Here is a 17,053-nt window from a genome sequence, read left to right as displayed (position 1 = left end):
CATTAAAGTCTGAGACCGTTATGTTAACACTTAAAATGTCAGACATTCTACGATAATTATAGAGCTTGGGCTCTAGAATCACACATGTGGGATCAAATCGTAGCCACACCACACATTCCTCACTAGCTGTGCACCACTGAATGAGTTGTTTAGACCCTCAAAGCTTGGGTTTCCACAAGTGTGAATTAGAAATAGGAGCCCTTCCAAAAAAAGATAGGCAAAGTGATTACGAAATTGTCACACACACAAAAAAATAGGAGCCCTTCCCATCTCATCAGGCTGTTGTGAACACTATGTGAGATAATATAGTTAAAGAACCTTCAATAAAATGCCAGTAGGCATTATTATATTTGTAATAATTATTAATATTATTTTCATTATAGAATAAGAAATATTGCAAATAACTTTTGAGATCAGTGTAAGAAAGTGAAGATAAATTCAATATGAGGCCATTATGTTCCTCTTAACAATACTACAACAGACTATGATTTCATTTTCGGGGTACTTTATTTCTAACTCTGTGTCCCAATATACGTATGTACATTTTTTTTTTTTTATAATTTATTTTTGCTGTGTTGGGTCTTCGTTTCTGTGTGAGGGCTTTCTCTAGTTGTGACAAGCGGGGGCCACTCTTCATCGCGGTGCGCAGGCCTCTCACTATCGCGGCCTCTCTTGTTGCGGAGCACAGGCTCCAGACGCGCAGGCTCAGTAGTTGTGGCTCATGAGCCTAGTTGCTACGCGGCATGTGGGATCTTCCCAGACCAGGGCTTGAACCCGTGTCCCCTGCATTAGCAGGCAGATTCTCAACCACTGTGCCACCAGGGAAGCCCCGTATGTACATATTTTTAAAATGTAAATAAATAGAATAAATTTTCACATAGTTTCGTATAAAAATTCTATATTACTCCTGCCTTGAATGCCTGCATATCTCCCTTAGCTCATCTGTCTTGATCTTATTTAATGTTGTACAGCCCTTTGTGCACTTCTGATCTCTACCATTTTCTTTCCCACCTCCTACTCCTTTAACGTTTAATATATGCCATTCATCTTCTGTGAGTCTGATTTCTTTCCTCTGACTAGATTGTAAGGTGTCTTGGGGAGTCTTGCACAGAATAGCCACTCAGTAAATATTAACAGATGTTATGCCTAGATTCAAGTCCTAGAGATTGTAGGAACTGAGTAGCATTGATTAATATTTCTGGAAATAGTAGAAAAATAGAGGCACATATGTTGGACAGAAATCTGCAAAACAGTAAGGTCACTGGGTGAAATGCACGGGCACGTACACAATTCACTGAACTTGAGAAAATGCATCTTGTTTGGAGATGTTCTTAGTTTCCAGTTGAATCTAGGTAATCGAGAAATAAAGTTTACTTGACAATTCTATTAAAGGCATGAATTTGACATTCACTATTTTTTGTGTTTCTAGAGTCAAGGAATAATGTTATAACTGATAAGCCATTGAACTTCTTGTACATTTGAAAAATAGTATAACATAGTGGTTGACAGAATTAACTTAGAATCCCAAGCTAAGTTCAGTTCTCAGACTTGTCACTTACAAATTGTGTAACTTTGGCCAAGTTCTTTTACCTCTTTGTGCTTCAGTTTCTTCATGTGCAATTTGAGGGTAATAATGAAAATTTTATGCAGTTGTTGGAAGGACTGAGTTAATGTATTTCAAAAACTTAGTTTAGTGCCTGTCACACAGAAGGTGCTTTGTGTGTAATGTAGAACTATGCATTACAGGTGTGGTCTTTGCTTTCATGGACTGTATCAACGGTGCAGTAGAGGAAACAGGCAATCACAGTGAAGTTATCTACGTTTGTCTATACTATTGGCATTGTTAATATAAACTTCACAAATCTATTACATTGTTTTAGGCACACTTATTTTCTTTTAAAAAAACCTAACTCACACAAATATTTAATGAAGAATTTAACCTCTTTTCCTATCTCTAACTTTCTTTATTAACTTTTTAATGTAAACTCCTTCTTCTGAAAAATGGGTAAGACAAGTATTCTATACCAATTGGCTTAATTACCTACTGTTTATCATGCATTTTGATACTGTTGGAAAAAACATTTAAAAGTGAAAGCATTGTAGTTTTAGATCTATGAATACTTAATGGCATTTAATGGTCTCCAATTCCTGAATATTATGAAAGGATTTATTAATATTTCCTTTGGACATTTCATCAAAAACAGCTTAGCATTTATTTGACAATATCTAGTATGTTAACAGTATCAACGTTGCCTCTTTTACATAAATATCTAATTTAATCATTTATCCATTGTTTTCTCCATTTCTCAGAAAAAAAAGAAAAAGAGGAGGGAAGAGGGAGGTATTTATGGTAGATGAAATTTAAGGTAAATGACATGACCAGAATTACATAGTTCTCCAGTGTCAACATTTATACTGAGATCTCTTAACTCCAAGCTCAATTTTTTTTTTATTCTATACATTGTTATAAAATCTCTTTTTGGTTTAGTCTTTCATGCTTAAAAATAAGAATTGTAATCAAGCATTAATCAGTGCTATAACAGTCGTATAGAAATTCATATCATAATGAGATTTCTCAGTGGACAGTAAGTAAACACTAGTGCATTATAAGTACTTATATGACAATTGGCCTTATTTCCTTATAGCCCCCAAAAAGTAGCTTGATTTTTTAATTAGAATTTAAAGTTTGTTCAGATCCCTACAGGAACCTGCAGGTGTGGTAGTTAAGAGCACAGGCTTTGAAATCCATTCAGGTCCAGGCTGGATGACTTCGGACAAGTTATGTAGAATTTTTAAAAATTATTTATAAAATTATTATTTGTAAGAATTATTTGTAAAATATCAATACATACCTTGTAGGGTTGTTATAAGGATTATACATATTATGTATTACACATTATGTATTACACATTTTTTAGTATTACATATTTGTATTACATATTTTATATATTTCTTAGTAGATTATCTGACCCATGTAAACATCCCTTTCAATATTTATTTTGTACAAATAAAAACAATATTAACAAAAAGCTAAATTATGATTCAAAAGCATATTTAATCAGATAAGAATAAGCTAGGCTCCCTGTAGGTTAAAGCAATCTCTCAGTATTCATTATTTTTATAAGGCAAGGTGGAATATCCATTCACTGCTATGAGCTACAGTAGTAGCTGGAAGAATACAGAGAATTGCTTAGGGGAGGGATAGTGTTTTATTCATCTATAGACCTCTGTGACCAGCAAAATTCATTTGGCTATGAATAATTTTAGAAGGGGAAAAAAGTGTTGTGTTTTTTTTTTTTCCCCAACATCACTGTCCTTCAGACACTGAATGTTTGATATCTGGTACGAAAACCACCACATTACAGAAGTGATTGATGCCACATAGCATGTCCGTTTCCAGTTCAGAGGAAAGAAACTTCCTTGTGCCTACAGTTAGAAATACTCAGTGGTGTGACATAAGTGATCAAAAACTAACCAGCCTTTTAAAAATGTTTCTTCTTAACCACGTCCAGATTCCTCCAAAGGACCTCAACCATCTTCAGGTGTGAGTGGCAGCACGCAGCCCCCCGGCGCCGCTGGGCAGCCCCCGGCCTCGGCCATCCCGTCCCCGAGCACCAGCAAGCCGTGGCGCAGCAAGTCCATGAATGCCAAGCACAGCGCCACCTCCACCATGCTGACCGTGAAGCAGTCGAGCCCAGGCACCTCTCCCACACCATCTGCAGACAGACTGAAGCCCCCTGCCTCGGACGGGGGCAGAGCAGCTCCCTCGGGACAGAAATCCATGCTTGAGAAGTTCAAGCTGGTCAATGCCCGGACTGCTTTACGCCCCCTGCAGCCTCCCAGTTCAGGACCCAGTGATGGTGGGAAGGAGGACGATGCCTTTTCTGAATCTGGTGAAATGGAAGGCTTTAACAGCGGTCTGAATAGCGGCGGCTCAACAAATAGCAGCCCCAAAGTGTCACCGAAATTAGCCCCTCCAAAAGCTGGAAGCAAAAATCTCAGCAATAAAAAGTCTTTGCTACAGCCAAAGGAAAAAGAGGAAAAGAACAGGGACAGAAATAAAGTTTGCACTGAAAAACCAGTCAAGGACGAGAAAGATCAGGTGGCGGAGACGGCTCCAAAAAAGACCTCTAAAATTGCAAGCTTCATCCCAAAGGGCAGCAAGACGACAGCAGCCAAGAAGGAAAGCTTAATCCCCTCTTCCAGTGGGATTCCAAAACCGGGCTCAAAGGTGCCAACAGCAAAGCAAACTGTTTCACCGGGAAGCTCAACAAGCAAAGAGTCTGAAAAATTCAGGACTACCAAGGGAAGCCCTTCCCAGTCCTTCCCTAAGCCCGTAACGACTGAGAAAGCAAGCACATCCAACTGCCCTCCTCCTCTGGAAGGAAGGGAAGCTAGCCACGCCTCTCTGGCGGGTTCCTGTGCGGGGTCAGCGGCGCAAGGCAGTGGGCAGAGCGTGGGAAATGGTGCTGTCCAGCTCCCTCAGCAGCAGCAACACAGCCACCCAAATACTGCCACCGTGGCTCCATTCATTTATAGGTAAGGCGAGCGCCGTTGGTCCACAGCTGTAAACACTGACAGGTCTGCATACTCAGAGTATACATAATAAGGAAGGTTGCGGAGTCCTATTTCACATAGTCATTTTGGAACAGTGTTTCATTCTGGAGAGAGAGGCCTAGAATTAAAATTTTTAAAAGAAAGCCTCCCATATCCTCCAATCTATTAGTCCTCATCTCCTTCCCCTCCCCCCTCCCCTCCCCCCCACTCAAGAACCGAGGCCTTTGAAAGTTAACCTACTTGCCGTCAAAGGCAAAATAGAACCCAGATGTCATGACTTTCCCCCGTGTCTATTACTTTTACTACTATTATTTCTATTATTAGTCTTTTAAAATAATTCTCATTTTTATAGGGTTTAGAGATATTTTTGTTTTCACCCATGAGAAAACGTAAACCATAATGGTTAAGGGGGCACGCTCTGGGACCAGGCAGATATAGACTTAATGCCCAGCTCTGCCACTTACCAGCTATATGCCTTTGGACAAAGAATTTAACATCTCTTAGTCTCATTTTCAGCTGTCAAATAGAAATAACAGTATCTACCTTGTAGAGTTGGGAAGAATAACAGGCATAATGCATGTAAGATGCTTATTGTATATTGTGGTACACTGTACGTGTTTGTTAACTGTTGTCTATAAGGCGTTGCTTTCCCAACATAAAATTTACATTAATTTCCACAGCTAGGCCTGTTGTTTCCAGGCAAAAATAATAATCTATATAATTATTATATTTAATTTTATTAACTTTTTTGTTATATATTTATATTATTTTTCATTTATTAAAATACATAGCACAGGCTATATTTTAAAATATATATCCTACTAAACAGTTGTAGTGTCAACACATTTTGCCTGTTGTCTTGTGGTAAGTTTTACTCGATTAGGACTATGTCAGTGCTGCTGTGTCTCCATTTTTATCCACTGTCCTTTCAGTGAAGAGGTGGCTAGGGAGGAATAATGCCTGCGACTTTGGCAGGTGTACAGCTCATCAACAGGAAAAACAGGAGGTAGGATCTGCTGCAAATAGGAAAAGGTCAAGATTATATAGTTTCAAATTTTATTAAATTTATTAAATATGTGAGTTTTTAAGTAAAGAAAATAATTATAATGATTTGTTTTCCCTCAGTGGAAAACCTAAGTGCTTTGATTTTTTTCTGGGGCTTTATATACTCATCCACACAAATGTGTAATTATTGAATTTCAGGTCTACCTCAAATAGCTACCTCATTTAAGGTTGCTATTCTGACTTCAATAGCAAAAATTCATTTAAAACCTTTGTATCTGCATCACATGGTGTTACCGAGCCCAAGCTTGCTCTGCTTGCCAGATGAAAGGCCAATAAATCGGGAGATGAGTTGTTGGGGCAAGGAATAACGACTTTAATCAGAAAGCCAGCAGACCGAGAAGATGGCACCCTAGTCGCAAAAAAACATTTTCCCTCAGTCGGCATTCTCTGGGCTCTTTTTCTACAGAGAAGGGGGAGGGGGAGGGGCCCACTGCAGTGCCAGCCAATGGCTGAGTGTGACCACTAACAGTTGCTCATTGACAGTTGCTCACTAACGGTCGCTCGCTTGGGGGAGGGGCCCACTGCGGTGCCAGCCAAGGGCTGAGTGGGACCACTAACAGTTGCTCACTAACGGTCGCTCGCTTGGGGGAGGGGCCCGGTGCGAGGCCGACCAATGGCTGAGGGAGACTGTTCTAGGTCGTGCCTGTCCCACCTGTATTACAATGGGAGTCTGCAGATCCTTCTAGCTCCAGAGACCCTATCTGACAAAGGAGAATTTCAGATGTCAAAATCATAATCCACGTTTCAAAAATATGAGAAAAAATTATAAACTTTAAAATATGTCATACTCAGCACACTTGTCACTCTCAAATGTATTCTGTAAGAAGATCTGTCATTTCAAATCACCATGGATGAATTTCACAGGAAAGTATAAATCTAAGCAAAAAGAATATATCCACCAGTTTAGCAAGCTTCTTTCTATAAGTAACAGCAAACTTCTTTGGTTGTTTGCAATAACATATCCAGTGGGTACAGATTTAGTGATTTTCATTTGGCAGTAACCTTTGCTATCTGAAAGAGGAAGCAGCACAGTTTAGAGGTTAAAGTGTGAATCAACCATGTGACTGCCAAATTCTCCAGCCTCTTTGAGTTTCTTTTTGCCCTGTTTAAAATGGAGATTATAAAAGTGAGGTAATATATATAGCCAGGTAGCTAGGATTACAGGCTGTAGAGTCCGTTTGCTCTACCGTGGTTCAGAAACTGCACCTTGTATTATTGAGACAATGGCCCCAAGAGCCAGGTTGCCTGGATTGGAATCGTGATGACACCATTTATTAGTCATGTGACTTTGTGTAATGCATTTAAAGACTTGAGACTCAATTTTTATAATCTGTAAAGTGGAGATGATAATAATAGAAGCTTCCTCATAAGGCTGTTTTGAAGATTAAATGAGTTGATATTTATACAGGGCTCAGAACAGTACCTGCCACACAGTAAATGACCTTCCCCAGACTTCAGTTTCTAATTCTGTAAAGTGTGGTAGAAGAATATCTACCTAATTTGGTTGTTTTAAAGATTAAATAAGGCAATCTTGTGTAAAGTCTTCAGCACAGAGCCAGATTCAGAATAAATTGCCTATAAATGTCAGTAATTATTTGTTTTATTATCAATAATATAAAGTAGTTGAAAATAAATAAAACCATCTAATAAGAAATGTCACATCATAGTCTACATATGAGGAAGAGGCTGCTTGGAGTCTTTTATAAATTCAAAATAATTTTATAAATGATAATATAAATGCTCTTAAGGTTGAGTAGTCAATATTCAAGTTTCTTAACTGTCAGTGAAAGAGATATCGTAGAGTCTTGTCATTTGGCTTATGTGACCCCTGATGTCCTTTCCACTCTGACTACTCCAACACCATTTAAGAATTTCTCTTGCAAAGTCCCTGGCAGACTTTTCTGGAGGTGCTAATCATTTGATACAATAATAGTAATAATTTACTATTTTATAATGGTTTTTGTTGAGTGCTTAGTACAAGTCTGTATTACAAAATTTATGTTCATTTTTTCATTTAAACTGTGTCATCAACCCATGACAAGGGAATGTTACCCCATTTTACAGAGATGAAGAAGCAGCAATTTCAAGGCAGAATAATGATAATCTTTTATAGTCACAGGCCTGGCAGGAGTTTGCCTTTGAATCCATATATGCCTGAGTCTGTAGTGTGCCCTCCTTTGCTTAGCAGTTCTTGCTGTATGTGTAGAAATAAGAGGTATTGTTACTAGGAAAATTCTGGCTGGGAAAATGTCAATAGCAGATTTGCAGATATCACAATCAGAATTCATTTATATTGGGAAATAATTGCTTTTAAGTAGAATAACTTTAAAATACATATATATGTATGTATATGTATAAACATACATGTTTGATATTTAAAGAAAATTAAATAACCTCTATATAATGGGAAGATCCATGTGTGACGGTGATATTTTTCCCTGGTTCTCAGCCCACTTCTAGGTCATGCTGGTTATTAATTATTCCTTCTGGGACCTTATTATATGCTTCATAATACTCCTTCTTGCAAATTGAATGTTCAAAGTCCTATAAATATAATGTTGAGTTCTGGAAGTTAATGAACTTCATTTTAGTCCTACTTCCTGCACAGTGCAAGGATATTCTATATTAAGTTTTTATAACTCATTTATCACTACTATGTGATAAAAGTAGTTTTGAATTGGGCATATCTTTATCCATTTAATGAGTGGATATAACTAAAATCAAAGGTGAAAACTTTAAGAAGATTTTAACTCACTATAAGAAGTTCCCAATAAGTAGACCTGTGTGAATGGATTAGCCTGCCTTTTTTAAGTGCTGCAGGTGGCTACCGGAGATTGTTAAGAAGCGATACAGTGACCAGTTGCCATAGTTTAAGTTAAGGGAATTCACCAAATATCTTTTTTCTTTTATGTACTCATCACTCATTCTGCAAATACTATGTAATAAGAATTACAAAGAGTAAAAAAAAAAAAATTATCTGCTCTCTGGGAACTCAGTTTTATTGGTGATAATGAAAAGAATTTAATCAAGAACTTAAAACATCGCTGTTGTCATGGAAGTGTATGCAACAAAGAAGGTAGAAGAGTTTTCCTGAATCTTACATGAGGGTGGAGTCAGTGTATGCATTACAGAAGAGGTAAGAGAAGAGACGAGACGTAAGGATGAGTTAGAATTTGTCAGGTGGAAGGAGGAATGTTATGGCATCATCCAAATTTGACATTCTACAATTTTACAATCCAAGCATGTTGGAAAAAATAACAGACAAGTTACGAAGTGCTATGCAAAATGCTAGTAACTAAAACTGCTAAAGACTAGAGGTTAGAATTCATGATTACTTGAGTGGGAGACTAGGAAGAAAATTTGGAGTGAATTCATACTTTGTTCTTCTCTTCGCTCACTCCCTCCCAACGGATCTTATTTTCAGCTAGTCCTCTTGGCTCTGGCTGCAAAACATACCCTCAGTTGGGCATTTCTTTCCATTTCCACCCTGCCTTCCCGTGATCAGGGCACCACCAATTTTCACCTAGTTTCCAACGAGTCTTCCAGCATTCACTTTTGGTCCTTTCTGGTAGCATCCTTCACACAGCAGGGGCTCTAATCTTTTACAAGTATAAATTGTATGTCATTTAAATTCATGAGACCATCTACTGGCTTTACATTACACATGAAAAGTAAAACCTAAGCATCTTACCAAGCCCTACAAGTTCCTACATAATCCGGCCCTCTCTCTAGCCCTTAAACTATGCTCACTGCCTCCCTGCCTTCATTCTGTTTCTTAACAGACTAACCGGTCCTGCTCTGGGGACTTTGTCATAGATATTCTCTCTACATATAAGGACTCTCTTCTGGATCAAAGCAGCCTCCTGGGACTTCCCAGGTGGCGCAGTGGTTGAGAGTCTGTCTGCCGATGCAGGGGACACGGGTTCGTCCCCTGGTCCGGGAAGATCCCACATGCCACGGAGCGGCTGGGCCCGTGAGCCATGGCCGCTGAGCCTGCACGTCCGGAGCCTGTGCTCCGCAGCGGGAGAGGCCACAACAGTGAGAGGCCCACGTACCACAAAAAAAAAAAAAAAAAAAAAAAAAAAAGCAGCCTCCTTCTTCTCATCAGAACTCTGCTTACATGCTACTTCTTCACACAAGCCGTTTCCAACCATCTAGTCTGAAGGAACACTCACAACGCCTTTTGCCAGAATTATACGCCATTGTCCCCTTGTATTTTATTCATAGAGTTTATCACCATCCACTCACTGGGTTTTTGTTTACTTATTAACAAGTGTGATTTCAGCCACCTCTGACTATAACATAAACTCATTGAAAAACAAGCATCTTGTCTTTTTTTATTTAGTAGCATAATTGCCCAGGACAGAGCCTACCTACAATAGGAACCAAATAAAAATTGTTGAATGAAACACCATCATCATGGGTTAGACTCATCTGCTATAGAAGAATAGAAACACTACCAAAAATGTACAGTGGAATAAGAAAAATTCAGAAGTCTTTTATTCCTATAAATGGTAGGGTTTAGTTGAAATATAAACGGCTTTAAAATGTTTATAGAATGAAACCATATCTTCTCTTTGGGACCTTCATTCACTTATTCTTTTACTCTTTCGACTACCTACTAAATACATTTACTGTGTAAGGCATCAGGGATAGAGTGAAACATCACACATCCCATATGTTATTTCCCTTCCATGGTCCACAATGTAGTAGGCAAGAGACTGACTGAAACATGACTACAGAATGAAGCAGGAAGTGTAAACCCCCCAAGCAGTGAACCAGATTTGGTATACCGAGACTTCAAAACATGGAAAATGACCGCTAGTTGTTGGAATCAGAAAGTGGCTTCCTGTGCTTGCAGAGATATGTGAAGTAAAGTTGTGAAGAGATTCCTTAGTCAAGGAGGAAAGAAAGACGTGCCCATTTTCTCTAAACCTCAGTATTTTTAAGAGCCCCCAATAAATTTCAAAATAGCTACTAATCAGATTCATAACTTGCTAGTTTGAGGTCTACATGCTCTTTGTTATTTTCTGACCATTTGTAGTAAATGTCAAGAAATCAGTGCATTGGACATAACACAAACATCTAAAGGCAAAGGGAGAGAATCAGGGTGAGGACAGTTCACAGAAGAAAAAAAAGGAACCCAACCTTTAGATAAGGCAAAACATTATTAAACAGAGAAGAAAATCATTGTGCTTCTTAAACCCATTCATTAAATATAAGCAGAAACCCTCTGTACACACTTGATTTGTAAAATTAGGTCAAGAAAGTCTGAATTTAGAGGTTTCCTTTTGTTACTCATATGTATATGTATATATATAATTGGTATAATATGATGTGTCTTATATAACAGCATCAGGGGTTCTCAGGAAAGATTGTTGTGACAGTTTTTGTGAGATTTCAGATTTACCTAGAAAGTGACATGGAAAATTGGCCCTTGAATATATTATATTCTGAAAGGCAAAGAATACAAAACATTCGTTTTGAAAATGCTTACTCACATGGTTTCAAGTTTGGCTTATTTGTTGAACCAGTAGATTCAGTAGGAGGATCTGTGAGTCTATGAATTTTGAAACGTGGAGCATAGAACCGTCTTGCAGATAAAGCTTTTGTAAGCCCTGCAGCTATTATTACAGATTATACTGCAATTGTGGTTTTATGTGAACTGGGCATAATTGGTTATCAGCACAAACTAAAGCTTACTGAATGCTTGTCTTGCAAACTTGTCTTTTGCTGGGTTGGATATATATCTGTGCATTGGGTAGCAGTTTAAGCTCCCTCACACAGCAGTATTTTTAAGCTGGAATGCAGAGCCAATGCTGGAAGAGGGTCTGTTGTGTAGAAGACTGCTATGAGTTGGCATTCTCCCCACAGAGAAGCTTGATAAACTGCCCTTTCTGTATTTAGCTTACGAGGTTCAGCGCCAGATTGCCCGACCAAACCACAACTGTTTCTTTTTTTCTGTATTTTATCTTCTCTTGGAAAAGCTGTTAACGTTACAGAAAATTTGCAAGAATCGTACAAAGAACTCCCATATACATTTAACTCAGAGCACCCAGAGACCTTTTTCAAGTTTCACAAATTGTCCCAGAGATAGCACTTTTAGCAATTCAGGTTGAGCGTTGTACCCAGTCGTCGTGTCTTCCTAACATCCCTCGATCTTGGAACAGTGCTTTAATCTTTCCTTGACTTCCGTGACATTGATATGTTGAAGGCAAGCATTTTATAGACTGTTTCTTAATGTGGGTTTGTCTGATATTTTCTCGTGATTGCAGATATATGTATATAAATGTATATATATATGTATATCTATATAATGTCACAGAAATGATACTGTGCTTTTCCATTGCCTTCCTCCCAGGTATCACCGTTATTGATATTCCCCTTTCTGGTGGTGTTGAATTTGATTGCTTGATTGGGATGATGTTTGCCACAGTTGGTCTGCTTTCACCCATAGGTTTTAGCATCCATTGAGGTTTCTTGCCTAAATTAATAGTTTACTCCAATGGATGTCATGTGATTTCTAATTCCATTATTCCTTCTGCATTTATGCCTTGCCATTCAACTTTAAGAAAATGATGTCCCTTTCTTATTTTTCTCCTCCTCCCTGCTCCCTCCTTCTCCTTCCCCCCTCCCCCCTCCTCCTTTTCCTTCTCCTGTGCTCTTTCCCTCTCCCCCTCTTTGAATTTTGTGGACTAATGGATTCCTGTTGTCTTCAGTGGATTATAATCCATCAATATGACTAGTTATTTTGATGTTTAGAATTTCCCAGATTTGGCTGCTGGGATGCCCTTCAAGCTGGCTTCTGCCCCATTATTCTTTGAGAACTTTGTTTCTTTTTGGCTCAAGGTAATCTAGGCTCACCTTGTTCTCTCACTGCCTTGGCTTCAGCTTTTATCTAAGGTGCCCTGATTTCTTTTGTGAAGAGTAATATTTAGGAACCAGATCTCACTGCTCCTAGCTTTCCTAAATAGTAAAATATACGGAGGTACACACACACACACACACACACACACACACACACACACACTCATACAGACACACACATATTTTTGTAAACCTATTTCCTTTTTTAAAAATTAATTTATTAATTTATTTTTGGCTGCGTTGGGTCATCATTGCTGCGCGCGGGCTTTCTCTAGTTGCGTAGAGTGGGGACTACTCTTCATTGCGGTGCGCGGGCTTCTCATTGCGGTGGCTTCTCTTGTTGTGGAGCACGGGCTGTAGGCACACGGGCTTCAGTAGTTGCAGCACGCAAGCTCAGTAGCTGTGGCTCGCGGACTCTAGAGCGCAGGCTCAGTAGTTGTGGCGCACGGGCTTAGTTGCTCCGTGGCATGTGGGATCTTCCCGGATCAGGGCTCGATCCCGTCTCGCCTGCATTGGCAGGCGGATTCTTAACCACTGCGCCACCAGGGAAGTCCCTACACACGTATTTATCTCAATATCAACGAGCTATCTATTAGAGAGAGAGAGAGAGATGGGTATATAACCGTAAATTCACAGTGCCTCCAATTCCAAATCAACACACAGAGTTTATTCTTGCTTTCTCCTTTCCATACTTGCACCTTCCTTTGTCAACTGAGAAACCTGGCTCCCATTATACTCAATATGTTTTCTTATTTGCTCAGCCCCCCAACCCCCAGCATACAAATCTGACAAATCTCTCATCCACACTGGGCTACTCTTCACTCTGACAGATTCCTGGCCTTGGCCCTGGCTGTCACCTGTCTTCCTTCCCACCAAGAAAGAGAGAGCTGGTTTGGGAAAGATATTTGTTTTTCTTTCTTTTAGGTTGGGTTTATAAAGCAGGAACTATAAGACCATTAGTTATTGTTGCTGACTCAAACCAGTTTTGTTTGTGTCCACATTTGTGACTAGTATATCCATATCAAGATGAATTCATATGGCTATATTTTTAATATAAACCAATATGCAACACCCCTATTTATGAAATTGGAAATCTGAAGATTGCTAGTGTCTAGGTGTATTGCTGAATTCCTTTAAATGGCATGTATAATAGCTTCCTTTCTTAGGAGTAAAAATTTAAGGTAGCAAAGAGTAAAATTAAGGTTAGGCCATTGGGTATTGTCACATTCAAATACTGTCTGTTAATAACTTAGTGACTAAGCTATCTGTCAGCTAAGGAGACATCAGATACATTAACCTGCTCAGTGTCCAGAGACATTTGGAATTAAATGGAATTAAATTGTAGGGTAGTGGTTAATAAAACAATATTTAGAAGCTTCCAGATTTAAGTACAGGTTAAGTATCTCCCAGCTTGTTACACAGGGCAAATTATTACATCTCTAGAAGCCTCAGTTAATCCACAGCACCTAAATTACAGGTGTCTTAGTCTGTTCCAGCTGCTCTAACAGGAATACCATAGACTAGGTGGCTGAAGCAACAAACGTTTATTTCTCATAATCCTGGAGGCTGGAAAGTCTAAGATCAAAGTGCCAGTAAATTTGGTATCTGGTGAGCTCCTGCTTCCCGGTTCATAGATGACCATCTTTTCACTCTGCCCTCACATGGCAGGAGGGGCAAGGGAGCTCTCCAGGGTCTGTTTTGTAATGGCACTAATCCCATGCATGAGGGCTCTATCCTCATGACCTAATCACCTCCCAAAGGCGCCACCTCCTAGCATCATCACATTGGGGGTTAGGTTTCAACACATGAATTTTGGGAGGAAACAGATATTCAGTCCATAGCAACACAATTGTTGTGAAGTTTGAGTGATATGCCCTAGATAAAACACTAGGCATAGTACTTGGCATATAGTAAGTGCCCATAAACAGGAACTAGCCTTTATGTTAATTATTGGTGAAACCTATACCTTTAGCTACTAGGACTCGTAGTAGCAGACACTAGCACTAGCTTATTAGAACTCTAAATAAATTAAATGGTGTTTTTGCGACGCCCTATCTTGCAGTTTCAGTAAGTGCTTATAACATGTTGACCATGTTGTAAATGCACAGTAAGACAGTCTGCACAGGATGGTGCCTTCTCAATATTCTGAATCATCTTTCCTTTTCCCGGTCAATGTGAGAGGAATGCAGTATCGGTTTACATGGGAACAGTGAATGGTGCCACTGCAACATCTACCTTTCCGTTAGAAAACACTATTGATTCTGAAGTCTTCGTAAATTGTTTTACGAATCAACCCCAAAACCTGTTATTTTACTGGAATGAAGCATGCACAAAAATAGAGGACATGCTTAGAGCCTTCAGAGATTAAACTGAACTTCTTTGATCATTTGTATAAAAGTTAAGTCTTTACCAGTTACCTTTGATTGTCCCTCTAGAGACTGGAGTTAAACTCTGATTCCACTTTAACAAATAATGAGGTAGAAATCCTGGAGAAATCGATGTCTTGTAATATATATAGAGCAGGGGATCTGGACCCATTTGCATGTGAATACAATCCAAAGGTCATTTCTGAGATCTTTTTATAATTATTTGAAGTTTAACTTCACCATGTTCCTTCCCTTGATCAATCTGTTGACCTATCATTTCTAATGTAGGTAACTCAGATAGGGAACACTGTGAAACATACACCAAAGAACTTGAAAATATGGTATAAATAAGGTTTTCTCTTGTGACCTTAACTAAAAAAAGAAGTTAAAGAACAAATCAGCCACAAATGTTCACTGCCACATTAAAAAATAAAGTAAAACAAAGGTTTCTAAGACCAAAGTTTGAATACTTTTTTATCAGAGGGTGGGGACGTAGCCAATGGAATTGAGTACTAGGTTTCATACATTGAGAAAGAAAGCCGTACACGGAGAAATATTTTTTAAGATCTGTATATTTGCAGCAAAGAAGAAAGTCTACTCCCAAAACACATTCTGAATACTCTTTTGCTCCAGAGAGATTTTCCTAGAGGGAGATGCTCTGCATCTTTATAACTAACATGGCTACAAGTATTCTGGTTCCTGTAATTGCTCTGGTCTTGTTCTAGTAAAAATCAGTTGGCATTGGGCTTTAGACAGCCATCCCAGTGAACTACTTTATGTGACTCAGCATCTGAGAAACCAGTCTGTGAATTCTGAGCCTGTATGACTGTAGGCCAACCCTGGCTCCCAGCCAGTTCACCCAGGCACCATGCCTCTCTGAGGCTTCTTGGCAAGCAGCCAGTAAGCTTTCCTCGGGGTGTCCTATCTTACTACATACTCTCCATTTAAATGGCTTCAGCAAGTAACAATCCTTAGAAAACTTCAGAGGAATTTTTTCCCCTCGTTCATGGACATTAGGCTAAGGAATAAGCCAGGGAGGTACAGTGGCTCACAAGAAAAGAGCCCAAGTGGAAGAATAGATGATAATGAACTTTAGAAGTGAGTGGGGAGGGGCAATAGACAGGGGACATAGGAGACCCTGGGGGCCAGAGAAGAAAAGAAACAGCCCAGAGAGCGGGATATATTCCCCACATTATAACGTTGACCAGAATCCCACATGCCTCAGGAGAATGCCTTTCCAGGCTTTTAGTAATAATAACACTTGAGCTCACAATTATTTTGCGAGGAGCATGTTTTTCTTTGCCTTTTACACATAAGCAAATTGAGGTTCAGAGAGGCTAAGTCACTTAGCAAGGTCACATGAGTTAATAACTGTTTAGCGAGAGAGCTAAGTTTTACAACCAAATGCAGAGCATGCACCATTATACCATGCTTCCTTCTGTATGCTTTACCCAACAATGACACTATTTTATGATCACTACTGATAAGATTTATTCATTCAGTTATCAAATATTTGCAGAGTGCAGCGTATCTGCTAGACATGTGGCTAGGCATTGGGGTGCAATGATGAGCTTAAACATCGAGAATGGACTCTAGTTTGGAAGATGAACATTTATTAAATAATTACACAAATGTCATGTTATGAGAGTATGAAGTGCTCAAGATAGGTACAGGGAGAAATAAGTATTTGTAACTTGGGACTTCACCTGAAAATTTGGAATGGTTCTTTAAGAAAGAGTCACTTGAGCTGAGACTTGAAGGGAGAAATTTAATTGGATGTCGTGGGAAGGAAAATATTCAAGTAGAAAGGACCTGTTGAGGCCAGGAGCTATAGGATGTGGGTAGAAGATTCTTGTGACCACAAGGGAGAGAGATAAGGGGAGTCCAGTGCAAGATGGATGACACTGGAGAGGCAGACAGAGATCAGACCATGCAAAGCCTCTTAGGCTCCCTAAAGGTTTCACCCAGGGGCACTATGAACAAGGACCAGGTTTGTTGAGAAAATATCACAAGTTCAGTTCTGTACAAGATGGGTTTGAGTTATCTCTGTGATAATCAAGAGGTAATGTCTATTAGACAGTTATGATTTCACATCTGGAATTCAGAGAAAAGTTCTGGGTTAGAGTTTGAATTTGGACTTCATGTGTGGATAGGCAATCACTAATACAATGTGTATGTTTGAGATCGTCTGGAGAGAC

At 39.2% G+C, this 17,053-nt stretch overlaps 1 protein-coding gene across 1 annotated transcript in view; it reads left to right on the top strand.

The window, feature by feature from the left end:
* NAV3 (neuron navigator 3) overlaps positions 1-17,053 on the top strand; it is a 592,483-nt gene that overhangs the window by 398,537 nt on the left and 176,893 nt on the right. Inside the window, 1 exon segment of the mRNA XM_032644349.1 lies at positions 3,513-4,539. Coding sequence (XP_032500240.1) covers positions 3,513-4,539 — 1,027 coding nt within the window.

The sequence above is a fragment of the Phocoena sinus genome, chromosome 10 (genome assembly GCF_008692025.1).
Source record: "Phocoena sinus isolate mPhoSin1 chromosome 10, mPhoSin1.pri, whole genome shotgun sequence".
In the NCBI taxonomy this organism is placed as follows: Eukaryota; Metazoa; Chordata; class Mammalia; order Artiodactyla; family Phocoenidae; genus Phocoena; species Phocoena sinus.
The sequence above is the reverse complement of the archived record's forward strand: the minus strand, read 5'-3'. Positions and strand labels throughout refer to the sequence as shown.